Here is a 25,935-nt window from a genome sequence, read left to right on the forward strand (position 1 = left end):
CATCTTAGAACATGAAGCTGGGGTGGTCTGAAGCATGAGCATGCATGGAGGTACTGCTCCTTGTGCACATACAGCTGCTTTATCAGCACTAATTCAGTGGAATCTCATACTCCTTTATTTTTAATGGAGCTGCCCTTGAACTTAAAAAATATTGGCTACATATGGTAAGATGAATGTTTCTGTGGCAGTAAGTCACTCTTGCATCTACTGTAAAATCTGTTTCTGTGCCCTGCTCTTCTCTGTCTGGGGTGTTTTATTTCTAAGACAAGCAGTAACTCGAGGGCCCTGCTTAGATGATGTCCGTTACGAATACTTTTGTTCATGCTTTTATTTTTAAGGAGGTTTTTTCCCCACAGAACATGCCGGTGTGCTTTCCAGCCTGGCTGGTTTTTCTTCCTAATATGAACATGATTAGTGTTCTTGTTGTGACTGCAAATTTGATTGCCGTAGAGCTACATACTTTGGAGATGTACCCTCTTCAAAAGAATAATGCAGCAAACAGTACTACAGTTCACATTTATTCCAATAATTGACACATTCACAGTCAGCTAAGCTGGTGAAATGAGTGGGTTTGCTCATTTACAGGCCACGATGTGATTAAACTATAATGGCTGAAGCTAGAGCTATTCTGTGTAGCATCTCATCTCCCTGAGATTCTTAATGGTGCAGTTGGATTATTTACCTTTTCTAGCTTTAGGTTTACTGGCTGCACATAGACTGTGGGGTGATAAAACTCTGTGGAGCTCTTTTTCCAGGAATATGCCACAATTTTAGCCCTCTTCTGGGTTGCACACCTGGATTTGCTTCTCATGAAGGAAGAGGCAATGGTATATGCTTGCACTTGTATGTATATGAAAAGTTCATATTGGAGGGTACACGTTTAAGATACTGTCTACTTTAGTTGTTAGGATTTTTTTTGAATGGCTACCTCCTGGCAATATGAAGCTTCTAGAAAATGTCACTAAAGGTTAAGTTCCCTTCATAAAAAAAAGCTTTTGCTTTTGTCTACACATTGATCAGTGATTGAGTATCCAGTTTGATTCTTCAGACAAGTGAGATCTCTCATGTATGGCAGAGCACAAATTTTTAACCATTAGAGAACACTTCCTTCCAAGTAGCTGATGATTTAACACAGCAATGGCATGTTTGAAGCCGTTTGCTTGGTTGGTTGGTTGGTTTTTTAAGCTGGTACCCTGCTATTTAGGTAGCATTTCCCTGTTTTTTGTTTAAGTATCTGCTGATGCTTTTCTTGACATCCAGATGTAATAGAATCGTTGTGCACTGCTGGGGCAGATGTGTGTAAATGTAAACTCTTAAAGACATGATATTTGTCATGTATGCAGCTTTGTATAGTTTATTCTGGATTATGGTAAACATGAGATGCACAAGATTTTCCAGTTAGCTCAGAAAACTCCCATGATAACAAGTAATGTGATTGATTTTAAAATTATTTCCTTCACTCTAGCTCTAACATTTCAACTGTTGCTACTCATTACATTTTTTTGTTGTTGTTGTCAACAAGAATCTCTCAGCCGCAGCCTTGTTGCCTTGATTTCTTTCATGAGTGCTGTTTATTACCTGACCCCAGTCTAACTGGAGGACGTACTACTCCTTAGTCCATATAGGACAAGGTTTTGATGGACAATGATAGGAACATCCACAACTTTGCATAGTACGGCACAGTATCAGCAGGGCTTCTCCAACAGATTGTGCTAACGTGCTATAGCATAGAGATGAAATCTAGTACTTGGTGTCAAGTACTGTTGTGTACTTGACACAGTCATCACTCTGACTGAAAATAAAAATTCAGAGCTGTCGGTTTTGCACTTATTTCATTCACAGACAGGGAACAAATATAAATATGTGTCAGTAGAAACTGGAATTTTGAATTCCAAGCACAACCTTAGCAGGCTTTCTGCTTTATGGAAAAAAAGCCTCTTTCTCATCTGTAATGTGCTTTTTATAAACCTCCAGCCCAACAGCTAAAAAGAAGTAATGTTCAGTGGTGTAACAAGGATCAGAATCCATTCCTAGCTTCCAAATGTTTGACTAGTTTGATTACTTAACTTGGCAAATGTACTGAGAATTGCATTGTATGTTGCATATTTCAGCACAGTATTGAAAAAATACTGTTTTGTTTCTGTCAAAATATGTAATCAGGAGACATTCTTGAACCACATATATACTCTCTCACTTTTAATGTTACCTCTAGGTAACATCAGAATTTAACAGGATGATATCACATGCAACTTCTTCTTCTTGTAATAATTATCCTATTTTAAAACATGGGGAACTTAGAAGTATATTTAGATACTACCTTCCTGTAAGTGTCCACAGGCATAGAAGAGTGGTCCATGACACAACTAAGATTACACAATGATTTTTAGAAAGAAGTATCTGAAGTAGTTCCCTATAGAAGGGCAGTTCAGTGTATTATTGATACAGAGCTATAATACAGAACAGTTGAGTCGGGCTTAGAATCATAGAATGGCTTAGGTTGGAAAGGACCCTAGAGATCATCTAATCCAACATCCCTGCCATGGGCAGGGACACCTCTCAACTAGGCTTATTGTGAAGAAACCACAGTGACTTATTTGCTTACAGGTATTTTCGTTGTAAATGTGAAATTAGAAGTTTCTTCTGAATTAAGCAGCAAAAATCAGGTTATATTTGTTAAGTGCCGACTTAGCTTGGTGAAAGTAGAACCTTTCTGCCAAGATCCACACTGCAGTCTGAAATGACCACTCAATGCTGTATTTCTGCAGGACTGCCACGTAGCTGCTCAGGCCGCTCACAATATAATATACCCTTGAAAATGGAACAGTCTAAAAGTAGCTACAGTATTTGGCCACAAAAAGGAATGTTTTTATACAGAATTATAGGGCTTGTAATATTCCAGAGGTCAAGTAGTTTTCCTGTCTGGCCATCCCATAGTCCTTGTCCATCTGTGAAATACCAGACGGAATAATCAGATTTTCCTTACTCTTTTATTTCAGACCAGTCTTTTCAGCAGGGCCTGTTCCGACAGGACAGGGGGTGATGGTTTTAAAAAGAGGGGAAACTGAGACTAGAGAGCAGGAAGAAATGTTTGGCACTGAGGGTGGTAAGCCCCTAGCCCATGTTGCCCAGAGAGGTGGTGGATGCCCCATCCCTGGAACCCTTCCAGGTGAGGTTGGCCGGGGCTCTGAGCAACCTGCTCTAGTTGCAGATGCCCCTGCTGAGTGCAGTGCCATTGGATTAGATGGCCTTGAGAGGTCCCTTCCAACCCAAACCATTCTATTATTCTATTATGTTTCATATACTAGTGCTTGTAATGGAGCTGGGAATTGAATAGGAGGCTGCAAGGATATTTGTTTTGTCTCCTAGTAGTTGTCACAAATACTGGTTTCCATTATACTCAAAATTACACTTCTTGGTGGTTTACATTAATACTGCTACTCAAAAAAAAAAAAAACAACCAAGTGAAAAAAAAAAAGTTGGAGGAAATATGTAATCTGTGAGAGAAGCCGCTTTGGATAGACTTCCATGCTGGCATTTTCCAAGGAAATTCTAATTATGCTAATGGCTTCAGCTCTTACTTTGGAGTTTCGGCATTGTTTTGTTGTTTGTTATTTTTTTTTAATTAGCAGAGTGTTTATGAAAGCCCCTTTCCTTTTCCCCTCAGGGGTGTGTTCCTAGGGGGTGCAGAGCCCTGGGGCACTGTCCCTGTGTGGCGGCCACCCCAAGGGGTGTTTGCTGCACTCACCCACCTGTGTACAGCAGCAGTCAGTCTGTCTTAGAGGCCATTTCCTCTCATTTGTTGAGAGCGAACAATCCCAAGTCTACTTCAGGGTAGATCTGTGCACACAGGGACATTGTATGATACACATTTATTTATGATTAATGGAAATGAGTGCGATTCTACACATAAATTGGTTGATGAGTACAAGGCCTTGTCATGCACTCTATTAAGGCTGCACAGGAAATTCTAAAGCCAATTTGAGTTGATGTTTTCTCAACTGATTATAATTTATGTTCATATGTTCAGCTTTTAGACTTAAATCTTTTATGCTTTTTTTGGATAGAGACACTGAAAATGATTCCATCTGCTTTAGTTAATAAGAGGATTATAAGCAGTATGTTCTCGCTATAACTTTGCATGTTTGGCGTGGTTGCAGTAGATGGCACTGAAAGATGTATGACACACGCTTTTTCCCTGTGCCAGGAAGATGCAGCAAATCTGTAAACTAGTAGAGAGTTTACAATATGCAGTTTTCAGTGAAAGGGAAAATCTGATTTTATTAAGTTTTGAAAATATCATTCATACACCTGCCTGTCCTAGATAGCAGAAGATATAAACTAACACTTTCACACTTTTCTATTGGACTGGCATGCACTGCATGAAAAGTTGGAGAGAATGCTCCTTTTAATTCACCTTGATAATATGCAGTTGTGACATATTCAGACTAAGGCAGCCTGAGGGAGGATGAAGGAGGTCTGTATAGTGAAGCTTCTGCAGCAGTGAACGAATAGCCATCCAGCAGACAGGCATCTCCTTTGGGACTCTGTTACAGTCTTCCAAGTTGGAGAGAATCTTCTGGCTTAGGTGTTGATCCACCAGTGACTGCGTGTATCTTCCTTCTCTTCCTCTGCCTTCACCTTCCCTGGAGCAGGTTAACTGTACGGGAACAGCAATAAGAACACCATCAATATCCACTGGGAAAACTGTCTAAAAGGGGACTGAACAGACTGAGGACAGATTAATGCAAGTTGTTTATTAGATATTCTTCTAGCTGGAACAAAAAGTGAAAGCTAACAAGGCACTGTTGAGTACAAATGGCTTCTAAAGTCACTTACTGCAAAGCTGACTTTTCAGTTATAAAATGAATCAGATGGTTTTTGGATAGGTGAAAAACGTGAAAACCAAGCAAAGTGACAAAACTGTTTGTATGAAATGGAGCTCTGCTTGTTGTTTTGAGGTGTCAGATGAAGTCTGAGCTTAGCCTCATGAAGGAGAGTGATCTGTGGTTTTGGTTTCTGAGCCCTAGGTACAGCTTTGGTCTGTGGGCTTTTACTTGAGCAGTCCATGCAGTGTTGCCACGTTAGCTGTCAACAGGAAAACCATACGCTCTAACTAGTTTCTTGCATCAATCCAAATCTTGATCCTGAAAACACTGGGGGTTTTGATTTGCTGCTCTTCCAAAACCTTCAATAGAGCTGAAAAGCTAAACCAGAACTTGACTCTAATCTGCTTGCATGCCCACCAGCAAATATATTTTTAAAAGATCATAGCATATGAGCAGGCGAAAGTCAAATTTTTGCACGCATTGCAGATCAAAATCAAAAAGTAGCAGTAGTGATGAAGGAGGAAGGCGTCAGTGTGCTAGCAGGAACTGGCACCCCAGTAAGCACCACTGAGTCTCTGGTGCTTTTTTTTATGTATGTGTGTTTTCAAAATGGAGCTAAGATGGAAAGAATGGTGTAAAAGGGCAGTGCAGGGTACAGAGGCTGCACAGCCGGGTTGGGAAGTAGAGTTGAATGAGTTCTTCCACTAATCCCCTTTTTATTTCTTCCTTCCCATCCAGGTGCAAGTGGGAAGTACACCTCAGGACCAAAGAATTGTGGGATACATTTCCTGCACTCATTTGCAAGCTATTGCAGGTACTGTCCTAAGTTGCTTATATGACTTTTTCACCATTTCTAGGCATGTGGTGGTGGGACTTTTGTGTAGCAGTAGCAAGCATGATTCCTCCAGGATTTCTCCTTCTTAACCAAATACTGTTATTTTAGCAAATACATCACTATCGTCATTCCTCAGCAGTATTAAACAACCCATACTGGAAGCACCAGCATACAAACTAAAATCTCTTTGTACATACCTAGGGGACAATTGGAAGATACAAGTTGGGACAGGTTTTTTTCCATCAGAAATCTGCAGCTGGAATAAGCCCAGAGTATCTGGTTTTTGACCTGTAAATTTCATACATAAATAGCTTGAAAGTAAATACACTCATTGAAAAATTTTCTTGGTCATGTTTAAAAGCAATTACACTATTACATTTAGTACAGAAAGACACAGCATGCTCTGTGTCCTTTGTTTCATGAAACAATATTTTCTAAGGTTGTTAAATAAAATGCAAAAACTCTTAGCAGAGTGTGGAAGGCTTTTTTTTTTTTTTTTTTTACTTTTCATTGAATTATCTTTAAAAACAATGGAAAGTTCTTTAAATAGCAGATTTCTGTGTCTGTGAGAGATGCGGGCTCCCAGTGCTTTGCATAAGCGCACTGCAATGTCACATAGCTCTGTCAGGTTGTGGTAGAGCCTTTTCCTCCTCAACCGTCTTATAACCTTTTTCTTTTTTTCCCTGATACTATCTCAACACTCAGCATCCTTTTAATATTTACATTCAGAACAAGACCGAGGTAGATGGGTAGCTGTATCTCTATTTTACAACCTGAGTCCAGAAAGCAAGGAGAAGAAAAGTTAGTAACTTCAGGTCAGTTTATTCCTTTTTTAGTGTTCCGATATATTTTGAAATCAAGATGCTTCACCATTTTAGTTGTTTGCCTGAACATTCATCAATTATAACTGACAAATACTTGAAATTCTTGGAGACATCTATGGAAAATTTTCCATGTAGCTCCCTTATCTTTTGCAGCAAAGCTATAAGCTCTATATTTAGAGTAGCTGTAGTAATACAAAAGCCAGATCAACAAACCTGTATTTTGTGCAAGAATTTAATTTAGCCAGAGGGTGGATATTCTCTGTTTTACTTGATGCAACGGCAATTCTTGTGCTCCTGAGAGATGGAGAGCCACCAGAGCCCTCGTAGACTGCTTGAAGACAGCATGTGTGCTGCAGGCTGAGGAAGACAGTGATGTATTAAAAATGGGAGAACTTTGAACCAATGCGCTACGGCATGTCTGGCTTAACCCAGTCAGGCAGCTCGCATTCATTCCGCTTTGTCAGTGCTTCACTTGCAGAGAGACAGACCTGGGAACAAAACTGCCAGTCCCTGAAGTACATTAGAGAGACTGGATAGTTCTAAAGAAGATTCATGAATTTTTTAGTTACATTTTAACAGTGTAACATCCTTCTCTAGTTTTCTATTTTTAACTCTGGAATTATGGTAACATACTGAGAGATTGCTTTTGTGGAGCTCAGATTCGTTGCTGTTCTAGTTTAGGGTATAAACCTCCATTTTTAGTCCTGTTCCTTTTTACTGCCTACTTATGCATTCTCAGTCTAATGACCACACTGTGTAATCCCTAAAATATTGAAGACGGGGGAGGGAAAAAGAACAGGGAAGTTATGTTTTATTTTCAAAGTCAGCCTAAAGTTTTGTCAAGGGTAAAACACAATCTTTCATCTTCCTACTTATGTTCTTGCTTCGTATTTTTAGGCTTATCTGGTTCAAACTATGTTTGAATAGAGCAGACAATGATTTAAGAGTCTAACTGTCCTTTGATATATCATACTAGCTTATTTAATGAAATGGAAAATTAAAGTTCATATGTTTGGCAGAGCTATGCTTTCTGATTTGTTTCATCTGATTCGTAACACTTCACACATTTTTAAAATTACCCAAAAACCAGTTCAACGATGTAAAGCTGTGGTATCTGTAAGAACAAGCACTGTTTAAGAAGTTAGCCATTTAAATCATCCTGTCATACATGGCCGAGTGCAATTTGGCTTTCCTTCTAGGATACATAAACTCACACTTGACAGTTCTGATACTTACACTAATATAAAATGAAGGGATCCAACTGCTCCTGGTCAGGGACGAATTACTGATGCTTTTTTCAAGAGGTGTACTGGCTGAACTGTTCCGGGCAGTTTTTTTTTTTTTTCAGACCTGATGTTCACCTTTTTCAGTAGAAGTTTAGAATTAGATGTAGCTTTTCCTCTCAATTCTCTATTACTGAATGGTGCTGTGAGGCAGCTCTTCATTTCCATGGGCAATAGCTGCATTTCAGTGACAAATGCAGGGATCCTTTAATGAGACTTGAATGTAATTATTTTCAAGGGGCTGTTAAGTTTACATGGCTCTTTTATGTCTTTCAATTAGTCAGTGATTAATGTTCTGGACAGGTTTTGCTGCCTAGAATCCACCCACCTCCCAAGTCTCTTTGAGTCATGCCTTTCAGACAGCCCACCAAGCGATCAAAACAGAGTAAGCCTCAAGCTCATCCAGCCCAGGTCCAGATGACATAGCATGCTGGATGTTCATAACCTTGTTCACGTCTCTGGTTTGCATTTAGTGTGCATCTGATCAATCAGCAGTACAGGTACTGGAAACTCATGCTTGCTGAGCACTAGCTTCAGGTTCCACAAGACTGCAGACAGCTTAAGCAGAAATCAGCTCAGGACTGAGAGTGATCCCTCAGTGTTTGAAATGCTGACTGTGCAATCTAGAGTAACTGCAGTGCTAAGCTTCCTCAGGCAGGGATTCTCCATATGTTTCTGCACTAGCAACACTAGAGTAGCCATGCTGTGGTAGCTGCCCTTGACCCTCCTCTCAGTTGGGCTCACACAGCTGTTGTAGGCAGTGTTGCACTTGACTGGGACCCTGACACAGCAAAGTAACCCAGCAGAATAAAAGGCGTTTATTTTGTTGTTGTTTGGGGGTTTTGGGTGGTTTGGGTTTATTTTATTTTTTCTTCCCAGCCTATCCTGGCTTAAGTATGTTACAGGTGTAGGGGTCTGCTTAATCTGTCATGCAGTCAAGTGAGATGCAGCCTGTGTCACAGTTAAACTGAAGCCTTTGATTCTGACTTGGAAACAATTTTTCCTTTTGACTAGGTTTTACATCATACACCTTACAAGCTTTTTTTCCTCATCTTCCCCAAGTTCCCTGCCAATGTATCCCATAGCACTTATCACTGCTGAGAACTGTAGTTTTAAAAACCTCCACCGAATCTTTTCATCTCCTGTGACCAGGCCTGTCAGTTGTTTTGTTCAGCCATCATAGTGCTCTTTCTAATGTCTTTCAGAGCAGGACAAAACAGTCCTCCTCAGTGTATAGTACCTACCTGCAGTTCTAACTAAAGCCAGGATCCCACTGAAGCATTTTCAGTGTGAATAAAAACTGCAAGTACGGTTATCCTATAATGAACAAAGGCGATGGATTTATTTATGCTGGCTGAGGTTTCCCAAACTACCCTTTCATCTTTCCATAAAATTTGAACCTGAAGGGAACTTGCAAAGAAATCGGAAATGCTGACTGTGGGAACCAGTCACAACACAATTATTTGCATTTTTCCAGGCCAGTTACTGAGGAAAAGAGTGTAGAGCAATTAGCACAAACCTGTATTCTCCGGTTAATCACTGATGTCAGTCAGTCAGATCAGTGATTCTGTCTGAATGTTTAATTAAAGCTGAAGGCTGGAAGAAGAAGTTGAATCTTAGTGTTGGGAGTTACTACCCAGTTCTCTTCTGTTAATGCTCTCTAACCAGCAATTTCTGAAATGTCTTCTCCCCTAACTGTTCTCGATTCAGGTTTGGCTTCTCTTCTACTCAGGTGTCTGGTTAGTTATCTTTACCTCCAAAGCTATTGATCACTGGGAGCTGGTCAGAGTGAGTCTCACTAGTAACTTTTGTGTCCAGATACATGCAGTACCTGCTGTGCAGCTGCAGTAAGATGGATACCATTACTTTAATATTAATCTCAGAAAACAGTTATATTCAAGTCGCATTAGATCAACCCATCTTTGTCATGGAAATGTAGCTCACTTCACTGAACAGCTCCACACAGTGTACTGAAGTGCAGTTACTCCTATGACCTCTAGTGGGGATAATCACAGATACCAGACTATCACAACTTCTACACTTATTCTAAAAAGAAATGGAAGTCATCTCTCTAGTGTCCCAAGGCTACAATTTTCCCCTAGAGTCCTGACATTCTCTGGTGTACAGTGCTGCTACAAGGCTCGGCATTATTACCAAGGGAGCTCTATGTCACTATGTAGCTACTACTTTTTTAATAATAGCAATGCACATTACCAGATACTTTTCACAACATCCTCCTAAAATGTTTCTGCCTGTCTGTCTTCTGTTTCTCCTCAAAGTTTTCTGTTTTGGAGAATATTACTTTTGTGTGGGTTTGCTACATTCTGTGCGCTGGTCTGTGACAGGTTGCCGCCCAAGTTTTATGCCCATATGATAATGACTGCATCATTTTATCACTCATCCCAGTGAAGCCAGGCTACATGGGTAATTCACAGAAAGGCAAAAAAAAAAAACAAAAAAACCTTGACAGTTCAGTCATAGACAATTAAGCAATTTATATGGGACTCTGTGAGGAGCAAGACATTACTGCAATCTTCCCAACAAGCACCATGCTTAAAAGTTATGTTATAAGGAAACAAAGGCAGGGCAGAAGAAAGTACTGGCTGAAGAAGATGAGATCAGAGAGAAGGATTCAGATGCTGTAGAAAGAAAAGATTCAAATGCTGAAGGAGGAGGACAGTCCATGAACTTAAATAAGCTTCACAGGGAATGAGAAAGCTGGGACAGTTCAGCTTCAGGAAGAGAAGGCTCAAGATGGATCTTACCAAAGTATGTAAATACCTGACAGGAAGGAGTAAGGATGATGGAGGGAGACTCTCCTCAGTGGTCCTCAACAGGCACAAACTGCAAAGCAAAAAATGCCATTTAAACAAAGGAACACCATTTTTATTGCGAGGGTGACTAAGCACTGCAACAGGCTACCCAGAGGTTATGGAGTCTCCAACCATGGAGATATTCAAAGCCTGACTGGACATGGTCCTGACCCACCTGCTGTAGGTGGCCCTTCCTGAGCAGAGGGGCTGGACTACATGATCTCCAGAGTTCCTTTTTCAGCTCATTCTTTCTGTGAATCTGCAGTTTCATCTGTATCTTTTAGTTAAGCAGAATGGATACATTATTCATGCACACCTTTTGTGTTTAGTGTCACCTGCTCCAGGCTGTATTTATTTCACGTGACCTATTTCTTGTGCTTTTGTCTAGCTGCATCTTCACTACAGGGCTTTATTGTGCTGTTGCAGCAAGGAGTTTTCCCAAGAATACATTGGTCTGGGTTTGTGTCAGGCCATGTGATTAGGGTACTATGTGAACTTGAGGTACAAGTAACTAGAAACTGTAGGTTAGGGAACAGATGCAGGAAGCACTTGTACCTGCTTTTATATTACAGCCCAACTCATAAATATTTGTTGGGAATAACACATGAGCTGGAAGGAAAAAAACTGATCATTTCCTGCTGCAATTACCAATCTGAAGAGGTAAGTCAGCATCAGAACCTATATAGAGCTCTCTCGTTCCCTGGTCATGTTCTTCTCGATATTTCTTTTCATTATTTAGGATTGTATCAGATCGTGCTTGGCTGAATGTTTCTGATTCCATTTGTATTTAACTGTTGTTTTAACACCTGCTTCCTTGAGATATTCTTGAAAATCCAACCCTTCACAGGTTAATAGTGGTAGAGATGTGAAGTTCTAAGGCCTGAAGTTTGTCTGTATGCTAACACACTTAGTGTGCTGTTGAGTTACAGACTTTCCAAGTCTATAAAGAGTGCTGGGGACAGCCACAGTTCAGAGCAGGGATTAACAAACTGAGGTTGTAGACTTCAGTATTTGCCATCTCCATAGTGGCCACTGAAAGCAGCTTTGGACATACATAACTGATGTTTCTAATTGTGTTGTACGCCCTTTAATAGCTACCATTAAGCAGTAAATCAGGTAAAAATAAAACTGTAGTCAGAGTAAGTCATTTTGGGTTTGCTGCTTTTCCTTCTCATTGAGACATCTGAAAGGAGAACTTTTATCTTGAAATAAAGTAATGTTCTTACTTGACTTATTTCAAGTCTGAAACAAGCAAAATTACAGCTGTGGACTGCAGGTACAATGGAAATGAAAGGGAAGACAATATGCTAAACAGTTATTTCTAGAATGTGTCTCTTCCTGCTCCTTTCCCCACATCACGCTTTTGCTGTAATAATTTTGAGACAGCAATATATTCGTCCTTAGACTTCATCTTGCCTAATGTACCTGAAACTAAGTGTGGTTACTTGCTATAATTAAAGAGCTGGTTTGTGTGTCAGGTGGTTTCACAAACAAAAAATATTTGGTAAGCAGTCAGTCTCAATCCTTTCCTATCAATTCTATAAAACAGGGGCACATCCTCAGCACACATAGCCTAGTATAACTCCCTGCAGCTGGTGAAAAGGCTCTGGGTGTTGATTTCTGAAGTACTGCTCACCTAAACCTGTATCTACACATACCTTTAAAAATATCAACAAATATTTCCAGTTTAGATAATCTTACTTGAGCACCAATAGAACCCTTCCTCGATGGACTACTGCTGTATGAGTAAGCTGAACTGATATATGTTTACTGACAACATTTGAAAGTTAAATTTTTCATTTTTAAAAGTTAGAAAGCAAAGCCAAGAAAGATCAAGTGATTTACCCCAGAAAATGCTGTCCACTGTTTTCTGAAGTAGATTTTATCTCTGAACTTCTGGTTATAAGTGTAGTGCATCAGATCATCCTCCTCTCGTGGCTACAACTACCATCATTTTGGATGGTTGTCTGCAGCACAGATGCCTTCTCTCCTTATTTCTTCAGACATGCCTACTATGATTGACTCCAGGAAGAGAGACTTAAAGTGTGGTTCCTAGTGAGCTTCATATTGGGCTAAGCACTATGCACTGAGTATACTCTTAGCCACACCGTTTTTTATCTTGCACTCTTTACCTCAAGATGTCCAGAAAGAGCTTAGCGAATCAGATGTGGCTGAGAAACATGCTAAAAGGAGAGCTTATTTCTTGTTTTGGCTATTTGTTTGTTTGTTTGCTACAGGAGATACTACTGTTCGATGTGAGCAACTGGATATGCTTCAAGATTGGCTGTCTGAATTCAGAAAATCTACCTCCTCCTCCAGTACAGCCAATCCAGAGGAGCTGGTGGCTTTTGATGTCATCTGTGGAGATCTCAACTTTGATAACTGCTCCTCTGGTAAGCCAAGATTTTCCTTTTCTGGGTCAAAAAAGGAACAGAATAGGAAAGCTCTCAATTCCTGTGGGTTTTAGCAGCATACAAAGTTGTGACTGGCTTTTGCAAGGAAAGACTTAATTGCTATGGATACTTACAGAAAGGAACTAGCCTTGAGATGAGCCAAGGAGAGTAGTTCATGCTTACAAGCTCTGCTGAGTTATTAGGCACAATGGTTTTTAAGGCAGAAAGGGCAGTAATTTGTGACTTGTGGTAATAATAATGAGGATAACAGATCCAGTGGTTTAGAATCACCTGAATTAGGTAGACGCTTATTGTCCTAAAATTTTCCTTACCAATGAGAGACCTATATGTTATGGGATTTTTGTGGAGAAAATGTAGTAAATTCATGCATTAAAAAATAGCTTGATTATGTGTATACACAGACATAAGAGATGAATGATGCAGAGAGAAAGAAATGTTGCTGAAGCAGTCTTGGAATAATTAACTGATACTGTGTACTTCTGGGGTTTTTATTAAAAAAAATAATTTTTTTTCTATATTTGGATGCTGAGCGTACTAGAAAAAGAACTCCACAAAACCATAATTAACAGGCAGTGAGTTCACAGAAACAGTAGCCTTTCCCAAGCAGAAAGATTCTACTCTGTTAACAGTTAAATACCCAACAGAGAGAGCAGAGCACTGTGTGTGTATGTCCCCTGTCTGCCTTCCTGCTCAGTCCAGCTCAGCCATCCAGCAGAGCTCTCTGCTGGCTTTATGTGACGGGAGTCAACGCCGCTGCTTTGGGGCTGGCGAACGGCCGATGGCTAAAAGGACTCTTGCCTGACTGGGCCAGAACTGAAGTACGGTGGCCCAGCGAGCCCAGGGCAGGTACAGCAAGGTGGGGTTCAGTCTGCGCTGTGTTACCAGGGAGATGTGTGGTGTACAGGTGAGCTCAGGCTGCAGCACTCGAAATGGGATTCGGCAATTCACACCGGAGTCTGTGGAGTAACAGGTGATCTGAGAACAGCATTTAGTGTGAGTTCTGTAGTCTTCATGAGAAGCCTAGGTAACTAAGGATGAGAGCAACTACTGTACCAAAAACAATTTTAAGAAACAAAAAGCAAGCAATGTCTGATCTCAAAATTAACCAGTATTTTCTATCTCATGACTTGTATCAATATGACGCTGGAACATTTTGGCAGTTGGAGAAATATTTGATTGGATAGAAAAGGCTATTAGCCCAAACCACAGCACTTCTGTTGTTTGTTTCTAGATCGTACGTACAAAAAATAAAAGTCACAACGATAGGATCCAAAGTAAACTCAGAATGTCAAAGAAGGTGCTGGCAAGTGGTCTGACTGGTAGGAGAATCCATTAAAGCATTGTGGAGATGAACACTAAATGGGAATGGCTACAGAATACTGTAGTTAAATGCATAAGGATAAAATGAAATGGTAGCAGTGCTAGTGAGTTTTTTTAGGGAAGGAAGGAAGAACTGTGGTCAACAGCAGGTTGTCAGCTAGCCAAGCTACTATACAGACAGGCTGAGGAGGCAACTGCAGCGGTCCCAAGGAAGGATGACAGAAGCTGGGGGATACAAATGGACCCATCTGCTGTGATCTGACTGTTTCACTTGCAGTATTGTTGGATGGATGGAGTGGCCTAGGGGCAAAAGTGTCCATCAAGGAAATAAACAATCTGCTGCATACCAAAGGGGAGACTGCCTGGTCAGATCCAAATTGAAAGTGATTTAGATCTCAGTTTACACAAATCCCATAACATACATGTCTTTCATTAGTAACTGAAATTCTAGGACAATGGTTGTCTACCTAATTCAGCTGTGCAGCACGAGGAGAGAGAGACGGGAGTGAAGCTGGGAGGCAGAACATATGGTCAGTATTCTCTACCCAACAAGTTCTGGCACTCTAACCAAGAATCTTGCAACAGAAGCACAGAGTATAATTAATGCTGTTGTGACTTGTCTTTTTAAAGCAAAAGGACTGGAAAATGGGTTATAAAAATACATTTTATTTTTGCTATCTCTGGCACTTATCTACATCCATCTCCCCTTTAAAATTCACTCAGCCTAGAAACAGAAATTAAGCTGGCTGTTTAATTTTTTTATTTTTAGATTGCATTAATCTTGCTTAGTGCATAAGGAAAGAAAACAATGTTTTAAAGTTTTCTCCATTTTTACATTACTCATTATTTTAGGGACATTTGTTAGCATTACAGGGAATTGAACATCTTGAGACTTTTTTTTTTAAGTAATAATCAGCTTCCTGTAATTCTGTATATAATTTTCTGCATTCTTTCCCACTCCACAGACTGACATGGCAAGTAATTAATGTTTCAGTGAATATCAAGCTTCCATTCTTAGATGTACTGACAGTACAGTTTTCTAAGATCACCAGGTCCACGAGTGACCTCATGACAAATTTTCTGCAACTCAGTTTATGACAGTGTTCATACAGTGAATTCACATTTGGTGGGAACATTATTATAAAGCTACTTACTGTCAGGTTGCTTTGGACTGACCTGTATAAAAGTCTATTATTAGTTTTCAAACCTTTTAGCATTTAAAAAAAAACCTTTCCATTCAGATGGGTTAGGTTTGTCTCCTCAGCTGTGACTTGTCACTGTCAGTGCCACAGTTGCAAAGCAAACTGCACAAAAGTTTATTCTGTCTTGGTTTTGAGGGAAATTTTGTAGACATATAACAAGGGAAAACTTGGAGAAATGAACAATTGCACAAACCGACTGGCTGTTCAGAGAGAAAGAGCACTTCCCCGCATTGCGTACTAGGCAAATCTTAGGGAGGGTCAGTCCTCAGATCCTCTGACACAGCTCCAGGATAGCCAGGCAAATTCATCTTTCAATCTCCCTGCAATTACGAGGATGTTCTCAAGATCAAGAGCTAGCTTGGGGAGGGGAGGGGGAGAAGCTAGAAAACTGTAATGAGAGGGATCAGCTGGTGTGGCTGCAGAGGCTGACGGACAGTCGGCTGTATTCACGACCATGAATAACAAAATGGCGAAAGCGCCTACAGCTATGCACACAGTGCTGCTGCACTCCATGTCTGTGTTCTGCTTCCTTCCTCACAGGGAGCGAGCAACCGCCTCCTCCCTTGGCAAGAACAGAGATCCCATCTGATTCCCACAGCCTGTGAGCTGCACTCTGTTTAGGATACACGGCTCACGGCTCAAAGTTTTGTTTCTGACTTCAAAGCAAGTCCATTTTCATGCGTACTTACATATTCTGTTGTCTTGGCAATAGACAGTGACAAACGTGTTACAGTAGCAGCTCCAAACACAGGCGAACTGATCCCAAGGGAACCTTCAAGTGTTGCTAAGAAGTTTTAACCTTGCAGAAGGTGTAAGTGCCGCAAGAAAGAAAGTTATTGGGAGCTGTTGCCAGCTTCTTTGCCATTTAACAAAAATGGAATTGTAGCAGCTGGTATTTTCAAATTCTGGTTGTACTTATTTCCCGGGTATAACAATTGCTATGTCAAACAGCGTGCACAAAACTAGAACTTGCTTATTTGTTCAGTGTTTGAAATTCTGATATATATATTTTTGTAGGATATCTTACTAAATGATCCTGGGAGCTTGATGCACTGTATGCTTTAAATGCAAGGAGCACAGTAGCAATTAGGAAGAAATTAATTAAAGTTGATAGGTCATGCTGATGATGTTTAGAATGGCTTTAATAATGTAGATAATATCCCAAGAAAATTATCAGCTGCCTGTCCTTTCTGTTATCTATCATAGCTTGGAAAACACTCAAGCAGTGAATTCTTCTGAAGCAAATAAAGCACAAACTTTTATCCTCCAGCTCACCGAGCTGTGTCTGCACCCCCCCAAACAGCCATTTATGTTCCACTGTGCAGTCAGTCCAGTTCTCTATGCTGTGATCTGTCTCAACAAGAGTTTGGTACCGGTGTAAGCAATGCAATAGCAATGGCAGCATAACAAAATGTGCTGGAAAATCTTCTCTTCAGTTTACAGCTAGAAACTGCCATAAAATATCTTTCATAGTGGAACTTTGTAGGAAACCACTGTTATTAGCAAGCAGCTGTTGGAATTTCTGATCAAGACAAGATACTGCTGTGCAGTAAAGCTACTACTCCACCGGTTCAGATCAACCCTATACATGCATACGAGTCAGAAGGAGGACTTGCCTTTTCTGTTGTGGAAGAGCACACAGACGTTCACAGGTTCACAACACGCAGCTTATGTGCCTTTTCTTGGGCTTGTTCTTTCCCTGCAGACGACAAGCTGGAGCAACAGCATTCACTGTTTACGCACTACAAAGACCCATGTCGAATTGGTCCTGGGGAGGATAAACCATGGGCAATCGGTAAGACCTTCTCCAGTGTTGGTGTATGGACATTTACTTGTCTGTCAATCACACCACATCTATATGCAGCAGGTAGCGTAGCTAACTGGCCGGAGGAGTTTGTCGAGACCAAATAGTTACAGTCTCTCGTTTAATTGTAATTAAGAAGCAAACAGAGCTCTCAAACCTCAGTCCACCTTCACACACCTATTCTACTTTTAAAACAATCTCCAGATTATTTTGGGACAGGAGGTTAAAAGCCAAATTATTATTTCTGTACTTTCTGCATGCAGTGAAGGACTGCAGATTTTGATCAGAATGTTTCATTTGGTGTTCTACAAATGCTGTAAGTGAGGATGTAACAAAGCAGTTCAACAACACTATGAGCTTATAGAGTTCATCTCATAAAAAAACTTCATGGAACTCCAAGATACTCATACTTGATGAAACTCAGTTGAACTTGGTGAACTTTTAGATCAGGACTTATACTTTCTCTAGGGGAGCAATTGTAACTGTGAAGATACTAGAAGTAAGAACGTGGAACTGTTTTACAATGTGGCTTTCTCTGTTGTAGCAGAAAATCATAAAAATCAGAGACATTGGGGCTGAGAAACAGGAAAGCCAAGGTAGCGTTTTGAAGGATGGCAGGCAGTAGGATGTCTGGGGAAAGGAGAAGTGAACACAAAGCACCTTCAGCCAGAGCGGCCCCATCTCCTCCACAGGGATCCTGTGCCCCCAGAGGCAAGTCCCAGGAGGTATGCTGGGACAGTCACATCTCCCTTTCTGTTCACAGGTACCTTGTTGGATCCTGAAGGATTATATGATGAAGAAGTGTGCTCTCCAGATAACCTACAGAAGTATGCCAATTCTAATCTTCACACATGCTTTGGACAATTCCTTAAAAAGCCAGTTCATTGCTTGCTATTGAACATTTCACAAACAGAGGGCTGATGTATGGACTGTGAAAAACAAAACAAAGAAACAAAAATGACGCCACCAACCAAAGCAAGCAAACATAATTTTTTACTCAGGGGTACATGAGGAAGAAGAAAAAAAAAAAAAAGGGAGGAAAAATGGCTGCTTCTTGAAGTCTAATAGAATTGGTTTCAGTGGCTCAAAAGATGAGGGCAAGTGCAGTGAGTGTTTTTATGTGTGTAGAGTTGGTCCTACCTGGCCAGGCCCACAGGTCAGGAAACTCTGAGCACTACCAAAAGGGTAAGAGGACAGCTTGTCTCACAGTGCTTCTGCAGGCAGCCAGGCCTATCGTCATCGCATTGTAAAGGACAGCAACCATAGGAAATGTAATTTTCCTCAAATAAAAAACCCATAAAGTTTAAAACACTACCCCCAACCTAACAACTAGTTACTCATTTTATAAAGCTTGCAGAACTCAATACAACTCAAAAAGCAAGTTCACAAACAGAAGAGAATGAAATAGCACAGCAGAGCTAATGAGAAATATGGCTTAATATCTATCAGTAGCACTAGTGCAGCATTACTTTTAAGAAGTGTTTGACATTGAGAAACAGGTATCTTTGGTTTGAGCTCATGGACTTGAGAAATACAAGAGTATTTAATTTGAAGAAGTCTTAAGACAAGTTTCTTGAATACGTGTACAGTAGAAAGAAACTAATAATCTTTGTACATTTTAGAGCAGCACTTAATGAATGCCATGATCCTTTTTGCACCTTCTCTCCCTTGCAGCCTAGTTTAATGGACTAGTTGTGTTCTTGTTGTGGTTAACTGTAAGATGATCTAGCTATTCATTAGCAAAACTTAAGAAGGAGGTGAAGTTACTCAAATTAGTGAGTCTGTGCAGATGCCTCGGTTAGCAGACATAATGGAAATGGTACATTATATAGGCACAGTTTGTGCTGGCATTTTTACTAAGTACAGTGCATTGCACGAGTGCTTTAGGTGAGGCTACCCCTTGAAGTTGTCTGTGTATCAGTTTTGAATGAATAAGTTGAATTCTGGACATAAGGTCTGGGTCTAGTTTATATTCAAAATAAGGATTTGTTACAGCAAGTCACGCTTTGCACATTCAAGAGCCTGTGGAATTTCCAGGCATTTCTATTCACGTGTTGAAAACATGAATCTGGTACATGTGAAAGGAATTTCTGGAAAGCAAAAGTAAAGTAATTTGGCCCTAAAATCAAATTCGCAAACGCAAATCTGTATGTGGGTGTAACATTCTATTTTATGGTTCTAAAAGCTGGCTTGGGGCTCTTTAAAAAAACAAATTAAAAAAATCCTAAAACTGAAAAAAAACCCCTGTGTTTTCAAGTGCCCTTTTAAGACAATCTGTCACCAAATTACTTTTGGGGTATTTTGTTTTATTCCCTGAACAGTTACTTGTATTTTGTCAGTGGAAATTAATGGCCTAATTGCATGACTTAACAAGCCATCACATGCTCGATAAAGATTTAAGAGTATTATTTCTGCTACCTATGTGTATGTACAGCACCTCAGGATTAGGTAACTGGAAAATATTCTTGAGTGTTGGTAACAGAATATGCATTAAGACTTTCTGCCTTCTAAATGTATTCAGTAAAACTTACAGCCGTTAATGGAATCTGGGCTTTAAGGCATTTAAATGCTCAGTAGCACAGATGCTGTGGAGCACTGTCTAGCTAACAACCCTTCGTACACAGCAAAACAGGCTACAGCCTCAAATTGATCCGTTCTCAAATTTTTCAATAAACCTTGATCAAGCTTTACAGACATTTCAGTTAGCAAAGTAAGTGATCCACAGAATTATTTCTTTATCAGCACCAGTTTCTAGTTTATAAATAAAATTAAGTAGTTCACATTACTGAACTAATTAGGCCATAAAACTAGCAGAACAAGTAGTTCTTAAATATCTCTTCCATGTTAAGTACAGCATACGTAAAACATCAAGCTAGAGGAATGTACTCTGTGCAAATAGTGAGCAAGTCATTTATAATAATAGAACAATTAATAAGCTAGATGGAACAATCCGGGCCCTGCCATAGTGCTGGAAGCCACACAAGCTTCTGCTCCGACAGGCTCCACGAAATACACACAAATAATCTCATCTCACAAAGATGATTGTCACCTCCTAGCAAAGCACTGGAATAAGCCCAGTTTTGTCTCTAAACCCTGAAGAGAGTCTGGCACAGGAGAGCACATTACAGCACAGCTACAAAACAAGATTTAAATACAAATTTTCCCAATCTCCACTGCTGGATAGTGGCTCACACAATTCTGGGCAAAGGCTGCAGCACCAGTAAGAAAAGGTTTTCTTAACTTCGGTGCCTCTCACCTGAATGTAATGTCACTTAAACTTCACAGTTACTTGGGACTGAAAATCTTACAAGGAAAAAAAGAGTGTTTCAATTACTTTTTATCCTCTCCTTTGTATCCTTTGAATTAAGACAATTATTCTGACAAAATTCAGGTTTAGTTATGCAACTAAGTCATAGTTATGTTCAATTAAATTGTTACCATTTAACTGTTAGCATGGCATAGCCAAATGTCAGTACTTGTGTCTACTTCCTACAGAGAGGAATGGCAAACCATTGCCTGTCATGTGGTACGGTTTTTAGTCAGAAGCAGATAGAGGTACATTTACAATTTGTTTTCCTCATACATTTGAAATTAACATTTCCCTTCCATGAGCAGTTGTGCACATTAAGTGAATACACAGCATTCAGTCTTTTAAAAGGACACAACTGAGGATAAAACAAATTCGTCTTTTAAATGAATGCAAATAAGATTTTTTTTTTTTTTCCAGTAGTACTGCAGCCTCATCAGCAGTTTCTTCTGCTTTGTTACTTAATTAGCTTTGCCAAATATAAACACAGTTTTTGAAAGAGGTCGGTCCTATCAAAGAGCTAGCTTTCTTGAACCTAGAAAAAAGAAATTCAGGCAGTGAATCATTTGCAGTAGCTCTCTGTAGAATCAGCCTGCAAATGGGGTGCAAACAGTAAGCTAATTTAACACAAGTTTTTACTTGACAGTCTAAAACTGAGTAATATGTAAAAGGAAGCTTACTATCATAAACTAATTACAGTAAACTCCAAGAACCTCCAATACCTACGTCCAAAAGGGTTTAAGAAAATTTCCAATTAATTAACTATACGACCAGGATTTTGTCATTGTTACCTTCTGAAGGCACAAAGTAATTTTTTGTATGTATCCATTGACCCAAACTTAAAAATTATAACAGTACTGAAACCTGATCAGCTGTAGCAAGTGTTGTGTTCCCTTTACCACCATTCAGATCCTTCTGAAGAGATTATATTTGACCAAAAAAACACCTGAATCTCAAACATTAAAACACATCACGAGAGTCTGGTGTTTGTATCTTGTTTTTCCTTCATTCCGTACTCTCACGTGCATGCATTAAAAAAAATTCCTAAACCAAACTCCATAAAACCCATGCATAGTCAAGTCTTCAAAACTGGATGATCAAAAATATCTTATTTTTTTCCAAGGTGAAATTAAAGGCTTTGTACCTGCTAGGACCCAAGTTCATGGCTCAGTGTTTCTCCTGCGACAGTTGATGATGTAGCTTAATGGCGTAATCAACTCTTACAAGGGAAACCACAGAACCTTGAGCTCAGGTTTTGGCAGGTAAGTAAAGGAAAAGGATTTTTCAGGAAGTGGTTTTGAAAGTAGTTTTTTTGTGTTTTGAGCCAGACAGCAAAACCACAACCTAATCTGTCTGGCTCTGCATGCACAGTTATCATGCAAACAGCTGATACTGACTGCCCACATAATGCCCTATATGTGCAGTTCCCAGCTGCAGCTTCTGCTTCTGCATGCACAATTGTGTCAGTTGCCTTCAGCACTCCTTTGGTAGAGCTTCTAAAGAGAATATAAGAAGGTCAAACAAGTTTCCTTTCAAATCCAGAACCACAGTAAAACAACACAGAATAGCACACCTACATAGAATTATTGCATTATAGAGCAGCAGGGACCTTTGTAGGTTATCTGGTCCATAGTCAGGTTCAGAGCAGGGCTAACTGAAAAGTCGGATCAATTTGTTTAGGGCCTTAATAGCTTGTATAAAGCTTACTGTTAAGGTTGAAGCACCCAAACTAAAAAGTTTAATGGGAGAGCTATAGCTTATTTGCCTGAACACAAGACTGGTACCTAGAAAACCAATTCTTAATTTTGATGGCTTCAGTATGTGGTTTTAGGCTCAGTAATCACCGTGCAAGATTGGGACAGGACTAACACACCTGCTGAGTCAGTCCATGTCTGTAGAGGAGCTTGAAGAGTGTCACATACAGCAATCAAATAAATTAGGCTGTCATTCTTAGTGCAGTTAAGAGCCTGGGCTCCAAGACACAGCAGTGCGATGCTGAGGCTTGCTCCAAACCAACTACCACATGCCCAAAGGTGTGCTCCTCAAAACCATTCTTCATCCATACCCTGTCTGTAAAGCTGATTGTCTTAATTTCAGGAGTCACTCTGATCAGAATGCAGAAGCTGGTATCAAAGTACTGGGGTTAATCCATGCCAACAGTTTCCTCCTCTGCTAGAGAGAAATCAGCAGAGTGGGTGTGGGCTCCGAGGTACTGCAGATGGCAGGCAGGCACAGCCTTCCTCTCTGAGGGTTGTTCTCCTAGCTACAAGGGTAGGTCCACCAGCACAACACCCGCTGTGAGGCTTGAAGAGCACTGTCAGCAGCTAGTACAGCCTCCTTATTGCAAACACATCAGGAAGCACACGCGCTTTACAAGTGTTAGCAGCCTTTTTGGATGTGTGTTGCCCTCAAAGGGGATCTGGAATCTAGATAATGCACCAGGTGATAGAACAAACAAACATTTAAAGCACTTGTTCTGTTTTTTAATGAAATAGAGTGCTGGAAAGTGAAGAAGGAAGGAAAGGATACTTAGTCTATCCCACCAGCAAGAACCACAGTTCCAGCCAGAAGGGGAGGAAGGCATCATTGAAAGGAAACGGAAGGAGGATTGACTATATGCTCTATACAGAAGAAGGTCTCTACCTAGAATGGAAAGTGGTGAGTTTCAGAGTTGACAAAAAGAGCTGTAACTCCCAGGATAAACTTGTCTGAATGGCACTGCAGCCTGTTCTGCTGGGGTTCAAACTCATAATTCAAAGAGACCCTGCTGCTTTGCTATCTTCTACTTTTGCATGTAAGCTCAGAGTTTGTAAACCTATTACATAAACAAATTTAAGATTAGTTTAGGGATGCTGGTAGATATGCTGCTCTTCACAAACAAAGCCTGTTTCCATTCCTTACACTTTTGCCAGACTAAGTGTTTTGGCTCATGTTTTCCATGACAGCAGTCTGAATATTTTTTAATCTTTTCCAGTGTCTGGATGTTCTTTTATTATGCCTGTGAAAACCTAAGTTACAAGTCTGTGATACGAAGGCAGTTGGCATGAGCTAATCGGAATGGGAACTTGCAGCACACTGTCTACTCTTCAGTGCAGGACCGCACCTTAGACAGACCTCTGCGATGAAAACGAGAAACGAGTTCACACTTTATCATACCCCAGTGCAGTCCCTGTGGGACAGAAGTTCAGCACAGCTTAGTGCATGACACCTCAGTCTGTCTGTGCTCTGTTTGCATGTGCCCTGTGGACACAGCAGCTTAGCAGTTAAGTCCTGTTAAGGCTTCCCGTTTCAGATGCACAAATGCCCATGGCACACCTGTATGGTAAACCTATCTCACATTCTGCACAAACAGCACCAAAACCAATCTTTGAATACTTCTGATGCAGATTATGACTCTGATAAGGCTCATGCTGGCAGCATAAAGATAACTAAAAGAGCTGAGCTTCCTGCAAGCAATTCCCAAAGTACTCGCCAAGTCAGTCCCTGGCCCATAGGAGAGGATGGCTGCACTGTGTCACGTGAGCATTAAGGCTGCTCCATCCCGCTTTCAGAAGCTGGGAAGCACACAGTGTTTCCTACAGAATGTTAATTTGGTCCTGTAAAAAGTTGCCAGAACAAAAGCTGGAATTCAGAGATATGAAAAGCAGGGTTCCTCATCACCTTAAGTAAGTTCACACAAAGTTTAACACCTCCATCTAATGAGGCCAGGTCTCCTTTTTCACTGCATGCCGTATCTAGCGGGGTATGGCCAGGTCCTCATGCCAGGTGGGTGGGAACCTTCTTCCAGCCATGGACTACCTACTGCAGCTCTACACAGAAGTCCGCTGAGAACGACACAGCTGTTACTGTAAATGGAAAGAAAAGGTACAGCAGATTTCATCTGGACTAGTTCAGCTGTACGTCATAGAAATGGTTCACCTCACCAACCATACCATGCTGACATGCCATGTCTGGCAGCCAGTTTACCACTGGCCCCACCAGGCTAGGCTGGTCCCATACATCTGCTAATACATCAAGGTTGTTCAAAGGAAACCAAAACCAGTCATAAACGCTGAGTCCTGGTATGTTGTGAAAGAGATCAGTTTTCAATTCTTCCTTCCTTTTGTTTTCCTTCCACAGGAAGTGGAGGAGTTCAGCTTTATTACCCAGTTAGCAGGCTTGACAGACCACCTACCAGTAGCAATGCGTCTCATGGTGTCTACAGGAGAAGATGACCCTTAAAACTGACCAGCTTTGAGAGATCAGAAGAGGGAAACATTAATGATATTAAGAATATATCAGAGAGAACAAACTTATTCTGGTGCCATGTTAGGCAAGATGACCAGACCTGACCTGGGCTCCTCCAAGAATGTACCAGCAATGGTGGATATAAAAAGGGAAGAAATGGAAGCAGCTGTGGCCAAAAGCCACAGTCACAAGTTGCTCAGGCAACAGGGCAGGCCTGTACTACAATGCTTTCACTGTGGACTGAAGAGAACCAAGATGGAAGTCCTAATTCCTTCTGAACCAGTGCCATTCTTACTAAAACATGTTTTTATACTAATATATAGCACAATTTAGTTTGTAATTAGTCTGTGAGTTAGTGCTGCTCAATGGGTTTTTGCATCATTTCTTTGTATAACTAATAAGCTGAAGCTTTTTTCTTTTTTTTAGCCTGTTAAAGTTGTAGTAGCGTGCTTGCATCAGTAGCATGCGCCCGCACTGCATGCCACTCTGAGATAAAATAGTAAGATACCGTGGGGAGTATCAGAATGGAATTGAGTTCAAAAATCAGGTACCAGCCAAAGCAAGGCATTCTGGGACTGGCAAACCCTTCTGTCATTACAGATAGACCTGAAAACAAACACACACAAACTCTATTCGATTTGCAGACCAGTATCTTCCTGTCCAACTTAAGGATACTTAAAACATTTGGAATTAAGACTTTCAAGAACACAGTTCTACCCTTATTCCAACTGTGCTCTCACTGAAATTAACAAGTGTTTTGTCTGAATAATGACTCCAGAATTGGCCTTCAGCTTTCTAAGCATAGTGGATTCCCTTAAGAACTAAGTTCCCCTCTAACATCTTTTCTTTCTTTCCCATACATGGGGCAGTTCTGAATTATGCTATGGGACGACATGTATGTTACAGTAGAACGAATAGGTTCCTGTAGTACTGTTGGTAACACCCAAGCCAACATTCTGCCTTAGCTAGAAAGGGTAAGTGGGAAATAGCTTGTAAAGTGCATGCTAGATATAGAGTTAAAATAAACATGTGACATTTCGGGGCGGGGGGGGGGAAGTGTAGAACAGTGTATGATTGATA

The 25,935-nt window shown here is 40.5% G+C and overlaps 1 protein-coding gene across 1 annotated transcript in view; it reads left to right on the forward strand.

The window, feature by feature from the left end:
- Window positions 1–25,552, forward strand: part of SMPD3 (sphingomyelin phosphodiesterase 3, neutral membrane (neutral sphingomyelinase II)) — a 33,191-nt gene extending 7,639 nt beyond the window's left edge. Inside the window, exons 2-7 of the mRNA XM_008936662.1 lie at window positions 5,565–5,640; window positions 12,819–12,974; window positions 17,223–17,312; window positions 18,085–18,148; window positions 23,124–23,286; window positions 24,748–25,552. Of these exons, the coding sequence (XP_008934910.1) occupies window positions 5,565–5,640; window positions 12,819–12,974; window positions 17,223–17,312; window positions 18,085–18,148; window positions 23,124–23,286; window positions 24,748–24,849 (651 nt within the window). The 3' untranslated portion in view covers window positions 24,850–25,552. The remainder of the gene's footprint in view (window positions 1–5,564; window positions 5,641–12,818; window positions 12,975–17,222; window positions 17,313–18,084; window positions 18,149–23,123; window positions 23,287–24,747) is intronic.
- Window positions 25,553–25,935: the final 383 nt, after the last annotated feature.

This window comes from Merops nubicus, unplaced genomic scaffold (assembly GCF_000691845.1).
Source record: "Merops nubicus isolate BGI_N331 unplaced genomic scaffold, ASM69184v1 scaffold23793, whole genome shotgun sequence".
In the NCBI taxonomy this organism is placed as follows: Eukaryota; Metazoa; Chordata; class Aves; order Coraciiformes; family Meropidae; genus Merops; species Merops nubicus.